The sequence below is a fragment of the Marmota monax genome, unplaced genomic scaffold (genome assembly GCF_021218885.2).
Source record: "Marmota monax isolate L192 unplaced genomic scaffold, Marmota_monax_Labrador192_F-V1.1 WCK01_AAM20220418_F8-fsc00019, whole genome shotgun sequence".
Taxonomy (NCBI): Eukaryota; Metazoa; Chordata; class Mammalia; order Rodentia; family Sciuridae; genus Marmota; species Marmota monax.
The window spans coordinates 5,631,549-5,655,792 of NW_026695242.1; the positions used below are offsets into that span (position 1 = coordinate 5,631,549).

Genomic DNA, 24,244 nt, shown 5'->3' on the forward strand with positions numbered 1-24,244 from the left:
GATGTATCTCAGTGGTAGAGTGCTTGCCTGGCATGCTCAAGTTCCTAGATTTAGTCCCCAGTACCACAAAAAGAACAAAAAACACAGCAACAACAACAAAACCCTTTGAGCCATAAGTACAGTTATAATTTTGCCTTATTTGGCCTATAAAGGTGAAGGGTTGAACTGTTTTTAGAGATTTGACTTATTTATTTTTAGTAATTTTTATGACTCTCTGCTGCATATCCATAATATATTTAAATAGGGGAAATATTTTTCTTCATAAGACTTGATAACATTGTTTGTATTTATTGGTTCTTGTAGGGGAAGGGTCTTTCTTTTTAAAAATATATAAACAGTAAAATTCACTCTTTATGGTGTTTATTTCTGTGAGTTTTGACAAATATACAATATTGTCCTTCTCCATAGTCAAGATACAGAAAAGTTTAATCAGGCTATAAATCCTTCTTGTGCTCCTTTTTTTTTTTTGGTGCCTGGAATTGAACCCAGGTGCTTAACCATTAAGCCACACCCCCAGCCCTTCTAATTTTTTTATTTTGAGGCAGGGTCTCGCTAAGTTGCTTAGGGCCTTGCTAAATTGCTGAGTCTGTCTTTGAACTTGAAATCCTCCAGTCTCTGCCTCCTTAGTGGCTGGGATTACAGGTGTGCGCTACTGTGCCTGGCTCTTGCTGTTTTGTTTTGTTTTGTTTTGTTTTTAAAGAGATTTTTTTTAATGAGCCTTTATTTTGTTCATTTATTTATACACAGTGTTGAGAATCGAACCTAATGCCTCACACATACCAAGCAAGTGCTCTACCACTGAGCCACAACCCCAGCTCCTCTTGCTGCTTTTTTATAGTTACCTCTTCACCTACTCTCAACTCCTGACCACTATTTGTGTGTTTTCTCTCTCCATAGTTTTCTAGTTTGGGTTTTAATTTGGAATATTTACCTTTTATAATTGAAACTGTCCTATCCATATCTCAGTATAAACACAATATAAGGGAGAAGAGAAAGCAAGAAATAAAAATTTAATATCAGTATCCATCTGTTTTAAAAATGATCTAGTAGTGATGTATATTTCAAATATTTGATTTTTTTTCTAGGTAAAATTAAATATTCAGAAAGAGTTTATGAAGCTTGTATGGAAGCTTTTGATAGCCTGCCTCTTGCTGCACTTTTAAATCAACAGTTCCTTTGTGTTCATGGTGGACTTTCACCAGAAATACACACACTGGATGATATTAGAAGAGTGAGTATATATATTTGGTTCCAAAGTTGATTCCTATTTATTGTTCTTTGTTAAGTAGAGAGTCAGACTTCAAATTTCTCTTCAATGCCAAGATTAGGTAATGGTAAAAACTAGTATACTGATATTTAGGGAAATAATCTTCTAATCATTCAAAACAATGTAATATGTACTACATTCGAAGTTGATACCACTTTCTTTTGCACATTCTATCCCCAACTTTTGGTGAGTTATTTCCATTCTTTATTTCTTTTCTTCTTCTTCTTTTTTTTTTTTTTTTCACAGTTAGATAGATTCAAAGAGCCACCTGCATTTGGACCAATGTGTGACTTGCTATGGTCTGATCCTTCTGAAGATTTTGGAAATGAAAAATCACAGGAACATTTTAGTCACAATACAGTTCGAGGATGTTCTTATTTTTATAAGTAAGGAAAAATATGCAAGATTAATCACATTTTAGTTCTTTAAAATATCATATGCTTCATATACATACAAACATTCTTTTACTTAATTTACTCTTTTTCCCCTACAGCTATCCAGCAGTGTGTGAATTTTTGCAAAACAATAATTTGTTATCGATTATTAGAGCTCATGAAGCTCAAGATGCAGGGTAAGAATTTTGTTTCCCTGACCCAAATTAACACCTTGAATACAAATCAAACTTAGTAACCATGATTGATGCTTTACGATGCATATTAAGCTATTTGTTTTGCAGCTATAGAATGTACAGAAAAAGTCAAACTACAGGGTTCCCTTCATTAATAACAATTTTTTCGGCACCTAATTACTTAGATGTCTACAATAATAAAGGTAAGATGTTGTTGATAAAAAAATTGTTAAGCAACTTAGCATTTTAATATACTTATTTTAAAAAAAAAATAATAGAGAAAAAGGGCATTGTTTGAAACCATCAAAATTTCATAAAAAAATAGATATAAGGGAGGGGAGAGAACAAAAAATAAAAATCCAAAATGTGAAACTTCATTATATGTTAACCATTCCACAACTTAGCATTCACAAAAGTTGTTTTTGTAAAAAGTACTCTGAGTTAAGTACATTATACAAAACAAACACAATTTTCTTAAGCTCCCCTTTCTTAAATCTTTCCCCTTATAATCAAGAGAATGTTTTCTTATCTGTATAATACTGATGCTGCTTTGACCATTTTGTTTATTTGTACCATCTACTTATTTAGTTTATTATGTTGATTGTTTTATATTCACTGATGTAGATTCTTTTCCTTCTTATTTCCCAGTCTTTATCATTGTCCCATGAAGATATGTATTTGAACTTTCTTTGATTAATCCACTTTGATGTCCTTTTAGAAATACATTTGTCTCTATCCTTTCTTTACACTGCTTTTTTCCTTTTATCTGTTTTCCTTATCTTGTGTTCCAGTGGTTTCCATTTCTCCTTCTTCCTTCCTAATTTGATCTGTCTGTAATGATTGGATCTCATTTTATTCTGAATATAACTATTATTGACAGATAATGCCAAACAGTCTTAATCTAGTTAAGTATGTGCCAAGGACACTGAAGATGAGATTGGGCTAATGTAGATCAGTTTCAGAGGAGGAAATTAAGAGGCTGGCTCCTATTTTGTCTTGACATGTCTGGAATTCAGTTGACTATTTCATAGCTTCAAAGTAAGGCTATAGTAGATGTGCCAGGAGAAAGGAACAGAAGGTTAAAGACTTTAAAAAGTACATTTATAAAGATAATGAAGTCATTGCTAAATATGGGTCATGGTGTAAGTTCGGAACAGAAGCAGAAGATTTTTTTGGATGATGGGAAATGATGGGTAAAAGATTAAAACATTTGCCTGAGATCAAATAGCACACTGGATAATTTAGAATATGCTATAAGAATTTATATGTGATGAAATGTGGCTTCATTTTTGAAAAGAAGAATATCTAAGTTTTGACTCCATTCTCAAAAACAGAATTGAGCACTACATTTAACTTTATGCCAATGCTCTAATTCCTCAACTATGACTTACCATTGTCAGTTTTAGAGCCTAGTTGATTACTCCTTTACTGGTTTTTCTTTTTCAGTTTGACTCAGGAGGTTAAGGGATCAATTTTTTTAGTACTTAAAAGTGAAACTCAAACCACTGACTCTCTTTTCAAAATCAAATGTCTCTTAGTTATTCTGAGTCTGAACATAAGTAGTGTTAACGACTTCAGTGTTTACATAGTATGGGCATGTTTGTAATGTTTCATTTCTACCGATAAGACAATTTTCTAGATTTTTCTCTCCTCTCTAAGTTCTGAAAGTTTGGTATAAAACCTGAGGCTAAGTTTAAATATTATTTCACATGGCAGTTTTACAAGGGAAGCAAACATAATACATGTTAAGTTAGTAAATGCTAACGTGTAGCAGAATTATATTTGGTCCTGTATTAGCCAAAATTGCAGATCTTGGAATTTAACAGCTGCATTTCAGTACTTTTCATTAAAGTGAAAAAAAGCAACTAGGTAATTATTATAATATTTGTAAAGCATTTTGTACTTTCATGTAGTTTAATGTGAAATACCTTCTCTAATCTTAAACTTCTGAGATAGACCAAGTGGACATTTTAGTTTCTTTTTACTTTATTTTTTATTTTTGAGGTACTGGGGATTGAACCCAGGGCTTCACACATGCTAGGCAAGCCCTGTACCACTCATCTACATCCCTAGTCCCCATTTTATAAACAAAACAAAACAACCCAGATTAAATAATTTATCACATATTGTACAGCTAGTAACATGCTATAGTTTAGATTAGAATCTAGTGCTTCTAACCTCATGTTCCATAAAGTAATAAAACCAGTGACTGAAATCTGTGAAGGTTAATTTAAAATATTAATTATCTAAACATATTGAAGTATTAGATTTCTGAAATTGAGATGAATATATTATCATTGAATTATTTAGTTATTTTTCCCTTCTGGTATTTTAATAAAAAATTTTTTTCTTAATGAAGTAAAATACTTCTTTGTAATAATTTTACCTGATTTCCTATATTAAACAAAATAAATACATTGGTACATCCATAAATAAAATATTTTATTTATTTGTTTGCTTTGTTACCATTCAGCTACCTTTATCAGGTTGCCTACAGCTAAAAAGATCCTCTTTAATTCTTTGATTTATTTGAACTTTAAAAACCTAGAAAATTGCTCATTGTCATTCTATGTTTCTTTTAACAATTGAGTTTTCACAATTTTGGATTTAGTAAAGGTGCATGTTCATTATTGAATTATAAAGTAAAACAAACAGTCTGAAAATAACCTAAAAATTTCATTAATAATAACTTAGATATGTTACTCTATATAAAAGTGTGTTAAAAACAAAAAAGTGTGTTGTTATGGAAAATTAGTTCCTCCCTCCACCAGCCCAGATTCTACTTATCCCTCAATCCTCCTCCCTCTTAAAAATATATATATTTTTTGTTTTTATGTATTTTTTATTTTTGAGGCTAAAGCTGAATTGTTTTGTTGACATTTAACTTATCTTGCAGCTGCTGTATTAAAGTATGAAAATAATGTGATGAATATTCGGCAGTTCAACTGTTCTCCACATCCTTACTGGTTGCCCAATTTTATGGATGTCTTCACATGGTCTTTACCTTTTGTTGGAGAAAAAGGTATGATTTTTACTTTTTAAAGTAACTGTTTCATTACCATTACATTTACTCCAGTTTACTATCACTGGCACATACTTGCTAAAGGATACTGAAGTCTGATTTCACTGTGATTACAGTTCTACTTGTGTCTGTGAGTGTGGATATAAGAGCCTCAAAGATATTTTAGTTAGCTGTTTACAGCCCCCATGTGAGGGGACTGGAAGAAGACTTATAAATAGCCTGATGTTGTCTTCAGCTGTTGGATTTTCTTCCTTTTTGTTTTCAGTGTAAATCTTTTATGGAGGAATATCTTTATATTGGATTGGCCTCTTCTGCATATTTTGACACCATTTTTTGGAATGCCATAGCAATTTATAGGAGAATTTAATAGCCCTTATTTTGGCAATGTTAGTCATCTTATAGTATGCATTGAGAAAAATGATAAAGAGAGATCTCAGTTCTAACCTAATATTTCTTCTCCTATATCAGAAATATGTATAAAATTTTAATAGTGAGCCTTTCTGATAATTTAAGAGAAATACCTATTAACTAAATAAGCTTTTAAAGAGAAAATAAATGCTATTTAATAAATTTATGTCTTTATTTTCTAGTTCTGTAGAATTCTTAGGATCTTGTTACTCATCACATTTTTCTTTTTTATCTATAATTTTTTTCACAGGGCAATGCCTCAGTTTTCATATAATACAAATGACAGCATGAGTACAGACATGATTATAAAACATTTTGTTCTATATCCCCCTCTTTTTTTCACACCTCTTCATGTTACAAAATGTTCCTTTCTGTATGATATGTCACTTCTTCAAAGACAATTTTTCTTTCTAAAATTCAGAATTAATATTTAAACTGTGTGTGTTAAATAGGTTTTCTGCAGATTGCCTTTGGTCTTCATTTACTTAGTAAGTCTGACGTTAATTTAATATGGAGATAGAATTACTTGCTTTAGCATTTGAGAAGAGGGGCAGTTGAGGGCTTAGGTGCAAGGGATGCATTACACTTAACAACCTTCTATCTTTGGTATATGAGAAATAGTTCAATCATAGCATCAGCAAGCTAAAGGGAATTTAAGCATTCATCTTGCTTACTCTCTGGCCTCCAGGCTAGACTACAACTCAGCTATTTTAATGTAATATGGGGAGGAAAGCTACTGGGGGCCAGAAAGATAAATAGGAAGAAAAGGGACTTTTGAGAGTCTCTATAATTTGATTCCATGATGCCTCCACTTAAGGAAATGTTTCATTATATCTAACTTAAAGGTTGATGCTGTGAATGTTTAAATAAGGAAAGAAATAAAGGTAATAGGTTTTTCTCAGTGTACCTGTGAAAAACTAGGACATCATAGTGTTTTAGAGCTCATAAGCAAACTTAATTATGTAGTCCACTTCCTTTCGAGAGATGAGAAAATTTAATTTCTGTGGATCTCCTACAAGTGAAATGAATATGGAGAATATTAGGCTTCTATTGATGTTCCCACATTTCAATTCTACTAAATCATCTTGGTTCTTCTTTTGCCACTCTAAATCATTTTATCTCATAAGAAATGGAAATATTTAAATCTTTTGACCATTTTTGTTATTTTTCTGTGTGGTCTTTTCTAAATTAAAAAAGTGAGGCTGAGGCAGGAGGATCACAAATTCAAAGTCAGCCACAGCAACTTGGTGAGACCCTCAGCAATCTGTTGAGATCCTATCTCAAAATATAAAATAAAAAAGGGGCTGAGTAGCATGTGTGATGCACTAGGTTTGATCCTCAGCACCACATAATAAATAAATAAAATAAAGGTATTGTGTCCAACTACAACTAAAGTAGATAAATAAAAGTTTTTAAATAGGGGGCACTAAGGTTGTGGCCCAGTGGTTAAGCAGCCCTGGGTTCAACCCCTGGTATGGGCAAGGGGGGAAAAAAAGAGAGAGAGAGCTTAGATGTTAATATTGCACACATGGAATCCTAGCCACTTTCTAGACATTAATAGAATTTTCTCAAACTCTTCAGATTTAACTTTGTTTTTTTTAGGGGTCAGGGATACAGGGATTGAACTCAGGGGCACTCAACCACTGAGCCACATCCCCAGCCCTATTTTGTATTCTATTTAGAGACAGGGTCTCACTGAGTTGCTTAGTGCATGCTTTTGCTGAGGCTGGCTTTGAACTCAAGATCCTCCTGTTTCAGCCTTTCGAGCCACTAGGATTACAGGTGTGCGCCATCTCGCCTGGCTTCAGATTTAACATTTTAATACATGATAGCTGTTTGTTTAGCCTAACTACTTTTTTTTAATTGGTGCATTACAGTTGTACATACGATGGGGTTTGTTATTTATTCATACATACACACAATTTAACAATATAATTTGGCCAATGTCAATCCCTAGTACTTCCCCCCTCCCTCCTTATCTCCCACCCTCTCATCTCTTTCTTTCACTGATCTCCCTTTGATTTTCATGAGATCCCTCCCCATCTTTTTTTTCTGCATATGATAGAAAACTGTAACCCTGACCACCTAAGTTTTAGCCTAAGTACTTCTTGTTTCTAAATAAATACAAGTGACATTTCATGTGTACTACATACAAAAAGCCAGTTTCACTCTGGTCTAGACCCTGGGAAACAACTAACCTAAGCTAGAGACTTCCTGAGAGGATGGTTTAAAGTGTACGGGATATATTATACTTAACAACCTGGTTTTTTTTTTTTTTGGGGGGGGGGTTGGTATATGAGAAGTAATTCAATCATAGCATCATAGATAAAAGCAGAGTTTCCTTAACCTTTTTTGGAGGATAAGAACCCCTTTTTAATTTCATTTTTTCCCATATTTTTGTTGGTGTATCAAAACCTTAAACTGGAAAACTCTGAGCATATATGGCCAATCTTAGGTCATTTATATCCCTATCCACTACTCTCCTCCCTATATACCCAAATTATTTTGAAGAAAATCACAGCTAGTATTTTTTTGAATTTATATGTACTTCAAAATATTTCTTTAAAATGATTCATTTTTTAAAAGTAACTATACCCAAAAATGTCAGTTTCTTAATATAGAATTCTTTCTTTTTTTTTTTTTTTGGCAGTGCTAAAGATCAAACTCAGGACCTCATGCACATTAAACAAGCACTGTAGCACTGAGCTCCATATCCAGCCCACAGAACCCTTTTGAGAAAGGGAATATTCGGTAGAAACATATGTCATACTATACAGAACATTTTTAGTATAGTCATACATCTGAAATGAATTGGTAATCTGTCTTAGGTTTACTGGCCCTATTGAAAACCTCTGTTTTAGGGAATCCAGAATGGTGTGCTCTTTCAGAAACTATCATACATGTAGACTTATTTAATTTTTTTTTTTTTTTTTGTACTGGGGATTGAACCCAGGGGCTCTTTACCACTGAGCTATATCCTGTCCTTTTCTATTTTTTTATTTTGAGACAGGATTTCACTAACTTTCTGAGGCTGGCCTTGAATCTGTGGCTCTCTTGCCTCAGCCTCCTGAGGTGCTGAGATAGCAGGCATGTGCCACCATATTGGCTATTGAATTCATTTTTTAAAGCGTCTCTTTTATTTAGGGTACTAAGATATAAAGAGACAAGTAGGGCAGGGGTATAGCTTAGTTGATGGAATGTTTGCCTCCCATATACAAGGCCCTGGGTTCAATCCCCAGCAGCACAAAGAAAAAAAAAACCAAACAAGTAATATTTGCAGATTAATAGAAGACTTGAGATACATAAATAATGATGATAAGATGTAATATGGCTGGAGAGTACTACATAAAGTATGAAAAAAATTGTCACCAATTGCATCATGAGGATCTTGATCACCACACAAAGAAATTGGGACTTTAATAAATTATTACAAGACACTGAAACAATTATGACCTTGGTAGACATTTAGAAAAAAAATCCTGAGCTGGGAATTTAGTTCAGTGCGAATTGAGTTCAGGTAGAGAGCTTGACTAGAATGTGCAAGGCCCTGAGTTCTATCAGCACTAGCAAAAAAGGAGAAAAATTGTGGTGGTGAATGAATTGGATGGAAGAACTAGAGACTGGGAAACCTATTATGAAGCTACATCAAAAGTTAAGTAGAACTAGGCACGGTGGCGTAAGCCTGTAATCCCAGTGGCTCCAGAGACTGAGGCAGGAGGATTGCGAGTTCAAAGCCAGCCTCAGCAATGTCGAGGCACTAAGCAACTCATTGAGACCCTGTCTCTAAATAAAATACAAAATAGATCTGAGTTCAATCCCTGGTACCCAGCTAGAGACTTAATGAAGCTGTGGTAGCATTAGGAATAGAGAATGTGGAGAACCAAAAGAACTGTAGAAGTAGAAGTAATGAAAAAAGATTACAAGTTTAAGGAGTAGAAATGGTTGAAGATGACTTGGATATTTTGAATCTGGAAAAGATAATACCATTAATAAATGCTAGTGAGAAAATTCTTCTGATATAACTTTCTACTCTAGTTACTGCTTTTCTTCCTCTTCATTGGGATCTCTTGGCCTTTGTCATTTTCTTTCTTTCTTTTTTTTCTTGATTCTAGGTATTGAACCCAGGAGTACTTTACTACTGAGCTATATCCCTAGTTCTTTTGAATTTTTTGAGATAGGGTCTCACTAAGTTGCTTAGGGCCTTACTAAGTTGCTGAGGCTGGGCTTGAATTTGCATTCTTCCTGCATCAGGCTCATGAGTCACTGGGCTTACATGACTATGTTATTTTCTTAATAGTTGGATCTCTTTTTGACTTTCTTCCTTCCTAACATAATGTCAAACTCCTTTCTCTCCTTTGTCTACTTCATTTGTCCAATCAACTTTGGCTCTATTTAAGTACAGCCATCCATTTTCTTCATTATTACAGCCCAGGTATAGAGCAGTATTGGAGATATTCATACAGCCTTACAAATTGGTGCCACCCCTTGATTTCTTTTTTGGGGAGGGGCTGGGGGGAAGGTACTGGGGATTGAACTCAGGGGCACTTGGCCACTGTGCCACATCTGCAGCCCTATTTGGTGTTTTATTTAGAGACAGGGTCTCACTCAGTTGCTTAGGGCCTTGCTCTTGCTGAGGCTGGCTTTGAACTTATAATCCTCCTGCTTCAGCCTCCCAAGCCACTGAGATTACAGGTGTGCTCTTCTTTGTCCAACCCATCCCTTGATAGCTAACATTATCTGAGCTCTCAGTAGTATCCAAACATTCTTTAGGTTTATAGTATGCTTCTTCCATTTTCCTTAGGATAGAGCCTAAATTTTCATCCTTTCTCTTCTTAAGTACTTCTTCCAGCTATTTTCTTCACTCAATGAACATACTTGTCAGTAACAGCCACTTTCTCTCTTTATTGTTTCCTACTTTATTAGAATACTCTTCTTGAATTCTTGTTGAGAAGGTAACCCTTCTATCCAAAGGCTTGCCCTTCTAACTTGTCCTTAGATTCTCTTACCTCTCAGCTCCTCCTACCCCAGGAAATTTGATTTATCATTCACATTCTCTGCTCTTCAGACTCTCTCTCTTTTTTGGGGGGGGGGTGTGGGGGGACGGGCGGGTAGCCAGGAATTGAAATTAGGGGTGTTTTACCACTGAGTCATATCCCCAGCCCTTCTTATTTTTTATCTTGAGACAGGGTCTCACTAAGTTGTTTAGGGCCTCGCTAAGTTGTTTAGGCTGGCTTTGAACTTGAGATCCTCCTTCCTTAACCTCCTGAGTTGCTGGGATCACAGATGTGTGCCACCACACCTGACTTCTTCAGATCTCTTGACTAGCTCTTTTATGAATTATTCAGATCTATCTGATTTTAAAATAAAAAATAAATAATATTTCTCTCATTTGACATTTTTCTCAAGCTACTACTTGGCTATGACTTTCTGACCATTCTTTCCCAATCAGGATTCTAGATGATAAATATTATTTACTTAAAATATACTATTTTAGTATTCATAAATGTTTCTATATAATTTTCAAAGTGTACATTAACTTGTTACACAGATTCTTTGACTTGAAGTTTCTTCAGCCTTATTTCCTGCCTTTCTGTTGGATATTCTTATGTTCCAGCTGTAACACAGAATGGATAGTTTCTTTAAAAATCAGCTATGTCTTTTAAGTTTTATGCTTTCATCCTTTTTCTTTATTTTTCATAACAGTCTTATTGAAATATATATCATATACCATATGATGGATCTATTTAAATTGTATAATTAAATGGTTTTTAGTATATTCTGTAGACTTTTTTGCAATCATTACCACAGTCAAGTTTGGAACATTTTTTTCATCATCCCCTTAAAGAAATTCTATCCATGCCTGTTAGCATTTATTTCCCCACAAGTCCTCCTTGCCATTAGGCAGCGACTAATGTACTGTCTTCATAGATTTACCTGTTCCAGACACCTCATATAAATGGAAATACAACATGTGGTTTTTGTGTGGTTTCTTTCCATAAAATTTTTAGGTTATCCATGTTGTAGTATGAACCAGTTCTTCATTCCTTTTTATGACTAAATAATATTCTATTATATGGATATACCCCATTTTGTTTATCAAATCATCAGTTTTGGACTTACTTTCTACTTTGACTATTATGAATAATGCTGAGAAGAACATTCATGTCCAAATTTTTGTGTAGACTTTATTTTTCATTTTTCTGGGTGTCGTCCTGGGAGTGAAATTGCTGTGTCATATGGTAACTCTTTGATATAATTAACCTTTTGAAGGTCTGCCAAACTGTTTTCCAAAGCATCTGTATCATTTTACAGCCTTACCTGCAGTGTGTAATGATTCTAGTTTGTCCATGTCATTGCCAACACTTCTTATTGTTTGTCCTTTTTATTGTTGCTATCATAGTAAATATAAAGTGGTTTACTTTATGTTTAGTTACAGATGGACACAATACCTTTATTTTATTTTATTTTAAAAATATTTATATTTTAGCTGTAGTTGGACATAATACCTTTATTTCATTCATTCATTTTTTTTCACAATACCTTTACTTTATTTATTTTTATATGGTGCTGAGAATTGAATCCAGGACCCTGCATGTGCTAGGCTAGTGCTCTACCGCTGAGCCACAACCCCATCCCCTGTGGCTGGTTTTTGAAAGATTGAATCCTGGGACATTTTTGAAACAGGAGATCTGTGCCGTGATTATTTTCTTACTCTTTAATGCCATATCTACGAATGAAGACTTGAAATGTGTACATTCATCTGTTATTTCTCTGTTCTCATCTCTTTGGGGTTTGATATTTTTTTTTTCCTGAGGGACCTGAAAATTTATTCCATAAAAGAATTGCTTTCTCTCAGACTTCTTATTCCTGCTTTCATTTTGAAAGCCTTTACAAACTTAATTTCATTATTTCTGCTATCAGAATGTGTCTTCTTGAGTTAAACATTATTTGGCCTTTTGTATGAATCCTTGCTGTGCATTCGTAGACGGTTGTTATCGGCAACTAACATGTAACTTTTCTTCTTTTTTGAATAGTGACAGAAATGTTGGTAAATGTTCTGAGTATTTGCTCTGATGATGAATTAATGACTGAAGGTGAAGACCAGTTTGATGGTATGATTACTTATCTTACTATTTTTTATTTGAAATGGTATCTCTTAACTGTTCAGCCTCAATATATACTTTATTGCAAAAGGAAAGTGATTGTTTTCAGATGGCTATCCTGTTTGATAAGTGACAAGTCACTTTCAGATAACGTTTAATATTTTTAAATGATTATAAGTATTTTTAAATGGTGATATGGAGAAAAAGGTGAATTTTAGAAAAGGGAAAATTTGAAAGATAGAACAGAAGAAAAGGAAAATTGAAAAATATTAGTGGGATGTGGTTCTTCATGAATATGAACACTGCTTTTTGAAGTCAGGACTTAGTGTAGTATTCTTAGTAAATTAGAAACATGCATGAACTCCCAGTATTGCTTTCATTTCTTCTTTGCAGACACCAAATTAAGCTATTCTCAATTTAGTGTGGTTATGTTCTAAAGGACCATTTGTTAGTTTACTAGAAATTATGAAATGATTTTTTTCCATAGAAACAAGGTTATATATGGTTGCTAATTCTATATAAGCCAATAAGTCTATGTACCCAATGCATATTTATAATATAAGTGAATACCATAGGGAAAAAATTTCCTTTTTTCCTGTATTGTTTTATTGGTGCATTATAGTTGCTTTAGTTTTGACATTTTGAAATTTTTATTTAAGACTTTAACTGAGTAAATAAAAAGGTAAACAAATTATAATGTGTTTGTTTTTACTGTTTTTTATATTTGTCAGTATTTAAATATTTTCATGTGTTAAATATGGTCTACATATTGGTAAGATTTAAGAGCTGCATCTCCCTTTCTTCTTACCTCCTTCCCTTCTTTCCTTCCTTCTTTCTTTTCTTCTCTTTCCCTTCCCCTTTGCTTTTGCCTTTACCTTTTTTGGGACTTGATATATTGCCTAAGCTGGCTTCAAACTCCTGGGCTCAAGCTATCCTGCCTTAGCCTCCCTAATAGCTGGGACTACAGGTGCATGCCATCACACCTAGCAATGCCTATATATTTCTGTGTTTATTAATATGGCATAATTTTCTTCATTAATCTCATATTTGGCAATTGTGCTGTCCTAAATTATCTTTATTATGAATTGTAGTGCAATAACGTATTTGTACAATAGCTTTTATTTATCTACTTGGAAAAATTTCATGATGGAAATTATAGACTTAAAGAATATGAATATTAGCCTCACTATTTTATGTGTTAACAACCACATTGCTGTGCAGAAGAATTGTGAACAATATGAATTACTTCTAGCAGTAAATCCCTGCACCTATGTCTCCATAGGTCCCACCTCTTTGAATTTTGGTCATTTTTTCTTATTTTGCTTGATGGCTGTCTAGTAGGAAATTAGAGTTGGATAAATTTACATTTCTTTGATTTTTAATGGTGCTATTTTTCTAGCTGTGTAAACTATTCACCTTAATTGATCACTTATTGAACAAAATCTGAGTAAAAACTATGCAAATTTTTTTCTAACCACAACAAGTGTTTTATTTGTTTGCTTTTGTTTTTGTTGTGCTAGGGATTGAACTCAGGGCCTCTGGCATGCTAAGCAGATACTCTACCACATGCTATATTCCCATCCACAAGAGTGATTCTTACACACTTGTAAACCCATTTGTTGAAATTGCAGAGTGACTATATAGAAATGTTACTGCTATCTCTTGGTGGCAGGCAGAAAGATATGCTTTTACTCTTATACATTTATATCAGTTATTTTTTGGTTTGGATAATAAGCTTAGTAGTAATATTTTATGCTTTTTATTTTCTTTTGATGTTTGTGTAGAAGTTTTTTAGCTTAACGTATTTTGTCAAATGCTTTTTATTAAAAATTTTAAATGATTTTAAGTAGATATTTCTTTTTCCTGTTCTGATATCACTGTTGTAAGTTCCAGGCTCATACTGTAGTAGGTCCTTACAATGCGTGTGTGCCTTCAGGCAAGTCACTTAAACCTCTGTTTCCCTTCTCTTCAAAGTGAGGATAATACCTACTTCAAAATATAGGCATTGAGATAATGAATTATCGAGAGTCATTGAAATAGTTCTCGGCACATTGCCTACTGAATTTGTTAGGTAAAGTTTTTTAGTAATTTGTCAAATGCTGTGAAATACCAAGTGAGTATTTCAGTTGGTATTATGTAACTCTATACCTGTATCTTCCAAACTAAAGATATCTATAAAATAACTTTATTTACTATAATTACACTATCAAATATATAATTATTTCATTTAAGATAGTATGTAGTTTTGTTTAGAAAAATGATTATCATCAAGTTAAATTAATACTTTAGTATTTTATAAATTCCTATTATTATTATAACTGGCATTTCTCAGCATATTTTCTAGCTATATAAAGTAATACATTATATATTTGTAGACTTACATTCAACAATTTAGGTCAATAGAATTATTTTATACAGCAATTTTTAATTATTTTCCATAACTTTTAAAATATATCATTTACATAAAGCTGATATTATTACTTTCTTATTTTTAACCTTTCCTTTTTAAAAAAATTAGATGTAGATGTACACAATACCTTTATTTATTTATTTTTCATAGCTTTATTTATTCATTTATTTTTTATGTGGTGCTGAGGATTGAATCCAGGGCCTCATATGTGCTAGGTAAGCGCTCTACCACTGAGCTACAACACAGCCCTCCTTTCCTTTTATCTTTAAAAATTCTTAGCAATGTCAATAGTATGTTGAATAGAAATAGTAGTAGGTAATGCTTTATTCTTTTTTCTATAATAAAAAGCAGAGGCTCGGCTGGGGATATAGCTCAGTTGTTAGAGTACCTGCCTCGCATGCACGAGTACCACAAAAAAAAAAAAAAAAAAGCAAAAGCTGGATGTAGTGGCACACCTTCCCAGCTACTTGGGAAACTGAGGCAGGAGAATTGCAAGTTTCAGACTAGCCTTGGCAACTTAGATCCTATCTCAAAACAAAAAATAGAAAGGGTTGGGGAAAGTGGTAAAGTGTCCCTGGTTTCAATCCCCTATACTCCCCTCCCTGAAAAAGCAAAAAGTTTTTTTGTTTAAACTATGTTACTTGATTTTAGGTACCTATGATTTATATGAAAATAGACACTAAATCATTTTTTTGAGATTCAACCAAGAAATAAATATATCATATTCTTTAAAAAAAAAAAAAGGTAAATGGGTTGGGGTTGTGGCTCAGTGGTAGAGTGCTTGTCTAGCATGTACGAGGCACTGGATTTGATCCCCAGCACCACATAAAAATAAACAAATAAAATAAAGATATTATGTCCATCTACAACTAAAAAAATATTTGTAAAAATCACATAAATGAACATACAAAATGTATTACCCTCTAGTTAGATTTTATGCATATTAATGTTTTTCTATCAGTGTGATATATTATGCTAATTTTTCACTTTTTACATCATTAGATTCCAAAGAAATTGAATTTGATTATTAGAGAAACATTATGACTTAATGAAAAAGATAATGATTTAGGTATCTTGTCACTACTATTTACTAGCAGCATAATCTTGGAAAAGTCACTTAATTTTTTGGGATCTTCTCATCCATAAATGAGAATAGAGAAGATGAAAATTATTTCCCACTCTTAAGTAATTTAAAATCTTTTCAGCACCATTTATGACAATGTTTCTATGGGAAAATACATTGAGTTCCAGCTTTGAATACTAGAAATAGATGTTCCTTCACAGCCAACATGACAGGTGCATTTATTCCTCATTTTTTCACCTTTGCCCTATAAAGTATTAGGAGCAGGAACTCTTAAGAAAAAGTTTTAAAAATATACATGTAGGTGTTTGCATGGAGGAATGGAAGTGATTTGGGAGATGAAGAACATGGAAGGAATATGGGAGAGGATATTAGGGTGGATACCAAGGTTTTGAAAGGGATAAAGAACAGAGCTACCAGAACTAGGTATATTTCTCCTCATTCATATTTCCTTATTTCATCCCCTTTATCCCATTCCTCTTTTCTCCTTTTCTTTTACCATGATGGCAGGGCTTCTCTTCACCTTCCTCTTTTCCTTTGTAGCAATGGAACCATCCTTGGATGGTCTGGGAAGAAATCTGACTTAAGAAATAAAATTTGATGGAATGGGGTTTGCTGTGGAGGCAGAATGAGGATTTAGCTTTTCTTTGGGGAAAAGGAGGTAGCAGAATTAGTGATTACATAGTGGCAGGAAGGAAAGAGCATTTTTTGTATGTTCAAGTCTGAGATTAAGTAAAGGAATAAGAATCTTTATTCTTAAAAGATGTATCTTTGGTACTCTGAATTGTTTAATGTATGTGTGGGGTTGTTTTTAAGACAAATTTGTACGAACATTGCATGTAGAAATGCATATAGCTTCCCTTTTAGAGGTATTATTTAGTCATAAAATTTTTTGAAGACTGATAATTAGAATGCCTACTATTTCTTTCAGATATTTAACTTTTTGTCTTCAGTTTGGTAAAGAAAATACATAATCCATATGTGTTATAGTATTACTAAACTTTGCATTTCCTGTAATGCAATCATGTGTCTTAGCATTAGAATGAAAGATACCTTAAATTCAAATGAAACAACCAGTACTGCCTACTCTTAGAGCTATTACTTGCTTTGAAACAGTCTGTTGCTATTTTTGCAAAAAGATGCCCCCCAAACTCCCAGACTGGAGTGAGAACATTAAGTGCATGTTGCTTCTGATTATATGCAAAAGTTCTGCAATTCAGATTCAAGAAAACATGTATTCTTATATAGTGTAGGAGGCTGAGCTTTTGCTTTATTTATTGAGAATAGGTAAGGTTTTTTACTGAGGTAGTTTATAAAGTTACCTGTATATACTACAGGTTTTGCAGATGATGTTGTCATTGAAGAACCACACAAGTTTGTATCTGATTTGTGTCATTACCTTTCACTTAACATACTTCCATGGATGACACATTTCTTTAGGGGTATGAGTATAAATGTGCGATTGTTGTTAGCACAGTTTTTTTATCAGTCTTATGTGTTTTCACGTGTTTTTTTCTGTCCTTAATTATGTCTACTTTCATCAAATATTATAACCATTCTGTCCATAATTTCTTCTGAACACATATCTTTTAAGAAATCTCTACTTTAGAGCTTTACTCAGTGGCATCCCTCTTTTATTCTTCAGATTCTACAATACTACATTTTTCAAATTTTCAAATATGAGGGCCTTCATTATTCTCCCTTTCTTTCTACATTCATTCTTCAGTACCACTGCCAAGTTAAATCTCTATCTTTTTATTTGTCTCAACCACCTTTTCTCCATCATTCACTTCCTTTTTTCTGGACTCTCCATCTGAAGAACGGCTCATATATGGCAATAAAAAAGGTACAGACCAGACAGAGTAATGTTGTTTTGAAATATGACTTCATAGGTTATCCTCATGTCCATGTAAGTTAGCACATTCATTCAGGAATGTTTATGCAGAGTCCTTTTGGACCTTGTGCAAATTTAGTTTAAGTTTTATCAGAATTAGTATTGATGTTTTTAGAAGTCATATTCCAAGATATCTGTCTTTCTGTGCATGGAAATATTTTCCCTCTTTTCATTCCTCTTGTTTTAAAATTTCATTCTTTTGCTTATTTGTAATGTTTTATACTTTTCCCTGCATGATTAGGGGTGTTTGATTGTCTGTCTTATTCCCCAAAGTAATTTTACTGTGGACATTTACTTTAATATGTAATATGATGCATGATGTGTTTGTAGACTGATTTAAAATCCTGATTTTTACAGTGTTTTATATTCTTGTGAATTTTTTTTTCATTTGGAATCAGTATAGTTTATATATAATTTGGTTTTGTAGACATACAAATTAAACCTAATGTACTTTGTTATAGCCATCCTTCCCAGTCCCCTACTGATCACCCCCAGTCTAGCTATTTGAAAACTTATGTCAATTTTAAAACATAATGTTTATATTAATTCATTAGAATAAAATTAGACATACCTTGTATGCTTGGACAAGTCACTTAATAAACTTAATGACTTTGTTTATAAAGTGAGAATGAATTTTACAGTGTCCCTAATGTCTCTTCAGATTCTAATATTCTATGATTCTTAGATTTTTAGTAATTTTTTTGGTATTTGAAAAAATATGTATCTAATGCTGTGGTATGCACACAGTTTTGCACTTATAAAAAGCTGTAGCTTCAGTGCTCATAGTATTATCCTTTAGAACATCATGAACACAGTCGTGGAGCCTTTTTCTCTAAAATATATCTGTTGTTTTCATCTTTGAAATTGGATTTCTTTTTCTGTTTCCTGTGATCAGTTCCAGTGGTCATCTTAGTTTTTAATTACATGTATTTGTACGTTGCTTGAATTTTAAATTAAATGTTTTAGCTTAGAAGACTTAATAATTGTTCAGATCTCTGTATATCTAAGGCCCCTTTTGCTGTAGCATCTTTAGCCTTTCCTTAACATTCTCCTCAACCATGGTGCTTCCATATGTGTGTTTTCATCATGTTGAAGCACAACTTTAAGGAACCACACTCTTGGGTCCACAGTGATTCTGATTGCTATATATGAGATAACAGGACAGATTGTTTTTCTTTCTGGAGGCCAAGGGAAGGAAGATATAATCTTTGAGTCTTCATTCAGTCAAAGATCCAGTTGTTTTGGTATATTCTGTATCAGTGATAGTACAACTAACCCTTTAGATATGAGGTAGTAGTGGTCCTTAAGCCAGTTTTTCAGAAAGTCTTTTCTCATTGTTCATACTCACCTACAGTTTTAAGAGCTCATATATACTTGCATGACCTTAGAGGACAACTGGTCAATGAGGTTGAGATATGCATTGTTGTTAAAATGCTGGTATGGTCTTTAGTTTGAGATTGCCTGCATTGTAGTCCCTTTATATCATTATTTTTAGATCAAGTTGGAACAAGGAAGCTTATTCTTTCCTAGTATGATGGTTTATTTTCAGCCTGCATGTTAAAAGCTTTTATGATAGTTAGGGTTAGACTTAAGACTGATATCTTGTCTGTTAGGCTGCATGCCTGTAGGCTCTCATGAAAGTTAAAGACAATATAAGATTATTAGTAGTTTTCTCCTCTAGTTTGAGATGCTGCAAGTTGGGCTTAAGTTTTTTTTCCCCCATTGCTGTTTTACTGATTAGTGAGTAGTATGAGATAATTAAAGTTTGTGGGTTACTTTTCATCTGTTCTGTGTCAGACTTCAGCATTTGACCCATGTTTACCAAAGCTAATACTGAGGGAGCAGGAAACTTTTTGGCATGAGTCTCTTCCATGTGAGCTGGTGGCAGGGGACTTGGTATTATTGGTTCAGATGAATGTGGAACAGGCTAACAGAATAATGCAAGTGTGGATGCCCTAAACTTGAGTCTCTCTTTCTATTTATTCCATTGAAAGTAGGTTCAGCTGCAGCCCGGAAAGAAATCATAAGAAACAAAATTCGAGCTATTGGAAAGATGGCAAGAGTCTTCTCTGTTCTCAGGTAATGATATATTTTCCTGATTATTTGTTTTGTAGAAATTGATTTCATTGTTCTTTATTTATGAGCATCATGGTGGTTGACATCTAAAAGAAACATGGTAAAGAAGTTAGGTTGTACATTTATGTGCTGAAGAAGGGAACACAAGTTCTTTTAGTTCTTTTTTTTGCATGGGGTGGTACTGGGGATTGAACTCAGGGACACTCAACCACTGAGCCACATCCCCAATCCTATTTTGTATTTTGTTTAGAGACAGGGTTTCATGAGTTGCTTAATGCCTCGCTGTTGCTGAGGCTAGCTTTGAAATTCGTGATCTTCCTGTCTCAGCCTCCCAAGCCACTGGGATTACAGGCGTGCATCACCGCTTCCGGCTCAAGTTCTTTTAAATCTAGGGGTATTTTGTTTGTTTGCTTTTGGATTTTTGTTGTTGTTGTTGTTTGTGTTTTGTTTTATGGTGCTAGAGATTGAACCCAGGATATTTGCATGCTAAACATGCATTTTGTCACTGAGCCACACCCTGGCCCCCATACTAGGATTTTTGACTTTTGTGATTCGATTCTTCATTGCCAATTTGGGTATCTCTTGTTCTGTGATGAAAGCACTAAATTTACACCTTGAAAATTAGATCACAGCCAGGTGCAGTGGTACACCTTTGTAATCCCAGCAGCTTGGGAGGCTGAGGCAGGAGAGTCATGAGTTCAAATTCAGCTTCAGCCACTTAGCAAGGCGCTAAGCAACTCAATGAGACCCTGTCTCTAAATAAAATACAAAAATGGGCTAGGGATGTGGCTCAGTGGTTAAGTACACCTGAGTTCAATCCTCAGTACTCCCTCCCCCGCCCCCCCAAAAAAAGAAAATTAAATCAGAATAAGAAGGAGGGGAAATACTCTTTCTTTAGAGTATTTCTAATGATTTTACTTATTCATATAGAATGTCTCTTTCGCTGGGGCCTCATATTAAATTTTCTGGAGTTAATTTAAGAAGACCAAGTTTAATCATGCAAATGAATAAGCCAATCCTTAAAATTTTGTTTGCAAACTGAGCGTGGTGGTGCATTTCTGTAATCCAGCCACTTGAGAGGCTAAGGAAGGAGGATCCCAAGTTGAGGCCAGCCTGGGCAATTTAGCCTGACCCTGTCTCAAAACAAAAGGACTGGGAATATCGCTCAGTGCTTGCCTAGTATGTGGGAGGCTTCAATCCACTGCATCACAAATTAATTAATTAATTTGCAAAATTGATTATATCAGACACTTGAACTTCCGGGCATATGAAATATTTTCTGAATTGTATGATGTCCACTGATAATCTTACCACATATTTAATAAAGCTTTTGAGGAAAAACTCTTAGTTGTAAGGTATACTCTTATATCTGAAACATTTAGAATATGGAAAAATATGTCTTAGAATTGAGGGAAATATGGTAATAACAATGAGTATTGTAAAGTATATATGGCCTGTATCCCTTCTTTTAAACCAAGTACTTATTAGAAATCTTTAATGTTTATTTTATTTCTCTGCTGTAGGGAGGAGAGTGAAAGCGTGCTGACACTCAAGGGCCTGACTCCCACAGGGATGTTGCCTAGTGGAGTGTTGGCTGGAGGACGGCAGACCCTGCAAAGTGGTAATGATGTTATGCAACTTGCTGTGCCTCAGATGGACTGGGGCACACCTCACTCTTTTGCTAACAATTCACATAATGCATGCAGGGAATTCCTTCTGCTTTTTAGTTCCTGTCTCAGCACCTGACACAGGCAGGTTACTATATGATAGGTAGTGTCTAATTAATACCTGACTATGGCAGAATATGGATAGACTGGATAGTTCTTTCAGTTAAAAATAATGGTTGGGTCCTCAGCTTTTCATGAAAAGATATGGGAGCAGCTTATAAAGTTTGAAATATATATTTATTTATTCATTTGTCTAATTCATCCTTTTCTTTTAAAAGCCCCACGTTAGAATGTGAATCAGGGGCATCCATATCACTAAAATAGAAATGTAATTCCAAGTTTCTTATTTTTTTTAATTCATGTAATTGTATTAGATAATGCTATATTTTCAAATTCTTTATTTTAGAATTAACAATCTGCTTAGACCCTAGAACAGTATTTATGTTCTTCACTTGCCAAAAGATTTTATGCAAGGTTTTGTACCATGGTAAAATGATGCCAAAGTTTGTTTTCTGTGGTGTTTGTCAAATGTTCTATGTATAATTGACTGTCTGTAACATGCTGTTTCCTTCCTCTGCAGATGTAGCTGCTTTCCTAAATCTGTCTGTCTTTCTATAGGTTAGCTATATGTTTGTAAAAGTATGTTCAGTTAAATTACTCTATCAGACATTTTGTCTGTCTTTTGATGTAGAAGCAGCTTTGTAGCACCTTGTTTTGAGGTTTGCTGCATTTGTTGCTGCACTTTGTGCATTCTGAACATGAATGTAACATTAGATATTAAGTCATTGTTATAAGGGGTTGAATTTAAATCCTGTAAGTCAAAATTGAAAGGGTGTTATTAAGTGTGCCTTTATTTTGCATGAAAATAAAAAGAATTATGCGTAAAGCATTTCTGTAATCTGGCTCTTTGAATATTTTATATATTTTTTAAATGAACTTTTTGGCATAAGTATTTGTGTAATCACTGGGTTAACTTTTTAAAGCCCATTACAGATTAAATAGAAGAAAGTGATGTGAGTGTTGTAGTCTATACACAGTAACTCGGATTGTAAATTTCTTTCCCTGGTGGTTGGAAACAATAATTGTGAAGTGAAAAAGCCTGAATTTATATTTTATTGTAGCCACTTCTGACAGCCCTCCAAGGGTCAGTGTTCTATTGAAAACAGGCAGCAACAGACTTGATGTTTTACTTGGTATGAATAACAGTTTCTTTTTGGTGTTCTAATTAGTGTTTTTTTTTAAAGTTAAAAAAAATGGAAATTAAAAAATTTTTATTAACTTCTAATTAGATTGACCTTTCACAGTTTCATTCAGTCCCATAATAAACCCTTTTTAATAAACGTGGTTTTTTTCCCTTTAGACAAATAATTTTTACTTGTAGTCTATACATGTTCTATTTTATATGTTACTGTATTGTCTGCTTCCACTACTGGCATATTTGAGAAGTACAACTGTTTTGAAATTATAGTTTCAAATTTTCATTTGGAATGAAATTTCTTACTTCCCCTTAATGATGTTGGGCATTAAATCCAGCATGCTAAGCACATACTCCACAACTGAGCTGTACCTCTTGCCCTGTTTCTTTCTCTTTTTTTAATTAATTAAAAAACTATACTTTCTCTTGACATTACTTGCCCTCCTTTAAAATATTATGAACATTAGAAAACTAAGCTAAAAAGAATTTCATGAATGTACATAAAACAAATTAAGAAGACTTTAAACATTCAATAAACCTAGCAAAAATGTTAATTAGAAAAGGAGGACTCTTAGTAACTTAAGAAATGTTATACTTTTCTTCCTCTTTGTTTAGGAAGAAACCTGAAAGGGTATCATGCTTAATAAATCTACACTATAAACATCTCTCAAGTATCTATATCTATATATCTATATCTATCTAACTATCTATATATAGATAGATAGATAGATAGATTACTGCTTTTACATTGTGTCCATAGCAAACTTGCTTTCAGATTTCACAGTCAGTAGTATCTGGTAATTATATGGTTTGTTGATAACTCAGTTCTTCTATTTAGTTTTAATTGTATGCAGCCTGAAGCTCATTCATCCAACTTGGAAACCACCCTCAACTGCAGGGAAGGTTTGAAAAACAGCAGCTTTACTGAAGGGACTGTCTATTCCCAGCATAGAGTGAGTTACTGGAAGGAGCTGAGTTTCAGGGGTCTAATTTGGGAAAGTGGATAGCTCCCTAGTTCTGCTAGTGATGGCTTTTGGTAGTATGGTTTGAGCATTTCCCTAGCATAAGATAAACCCATTTTTTTAAAGCAGATAATAAAACTCATACAGTAGCTGTGAGATTTTTCAAAAAATTATCTAACATTTTTAATTTCAGTAGATATGTTCCCTGATGTTAATGTGTACAACTGAGAGTTATTGAAAAAAGAAAACTTAATTCTGAGACCTTAGTTCTATTGTCAGGAAATAAAAATTGTCTTTTCAATAACTTTAAAGTTAATTTACATGTTATTTCTTGAGTGTTTTTACAAACAACATATTTCTATTTGGGCTGGATGTTCATATTTTACATACATTTTTCTAATGGAAATTTTATTTGAAGCTAGCCCCATAATGCTGCCTTCACCAGGACCTGTTTGGGAAAATATACCATCATCTTTATTTTATAATGTCAAATTCCTCATAGCCTTATCCTGTGTTGTATTCAGGAATACAGTTTAAGATAGCACTATACTTACTAGGGCTATGTCAAGGTGCCCTAAGTAAGTGAAAACA

The 24,244-nt window shown here is 33.6% G+C and overlaps 1 protein-coding gene across 5 annotated transcripts in view; it reads left to right on the forward strand.

Annotated features, from left to right (window-relative positions):
- Ppp3cb (protein phosphatase 3 catalytic subunit beta) overlaps positions 1 to 24,244 on the forward strand; it is a 49,859-nt gene that overhangs the window by 20,314 nt on the left and 5,301 nt on the right. For 2 of the 5 annotated variants that reach the window (XM_046419843.2, XM_046419845.2), the window contains exons 5-12: positions 1,086 to 1,231; positions 1,514 to 1,653; positions 1,761 to 1,838; positions 1,944 to 2,038; positions 4,732 to 4,857; positions 12,300 to 12,377; positions 19,748 to 19,832; positions 21,353 to 21,450. In XM_046419843.2, the coding sequence (XP_046275799.1) occupies positions 1,086 to 1,231; positions 1,514 to 1,653; positions 1,761 to 1,838; positions 1,944 to 2,038; positions 4,732 to 4,857; positions 12,300 to 12,377; positions 19,748 to 19,832; positions 21,353 to 21,450 (846 nt within the window). The remainder of the gene's footprint in view (positions 1 to 1,085; positions 1,232 to 1,513; positions 1,654 to 1,760; positions 1,839 to 1,943; positions 2,039 to 4,731; positions 4,858 to 12,299; positions 12,378 to 19,747; positions 19,833 to 21,352; positions 21,451 to 24,244) is intronic. The other 3 variants (XM_046419844.2, XM_046419846.2, XM_058577927.1) reach the window with 2 other exon arrangements.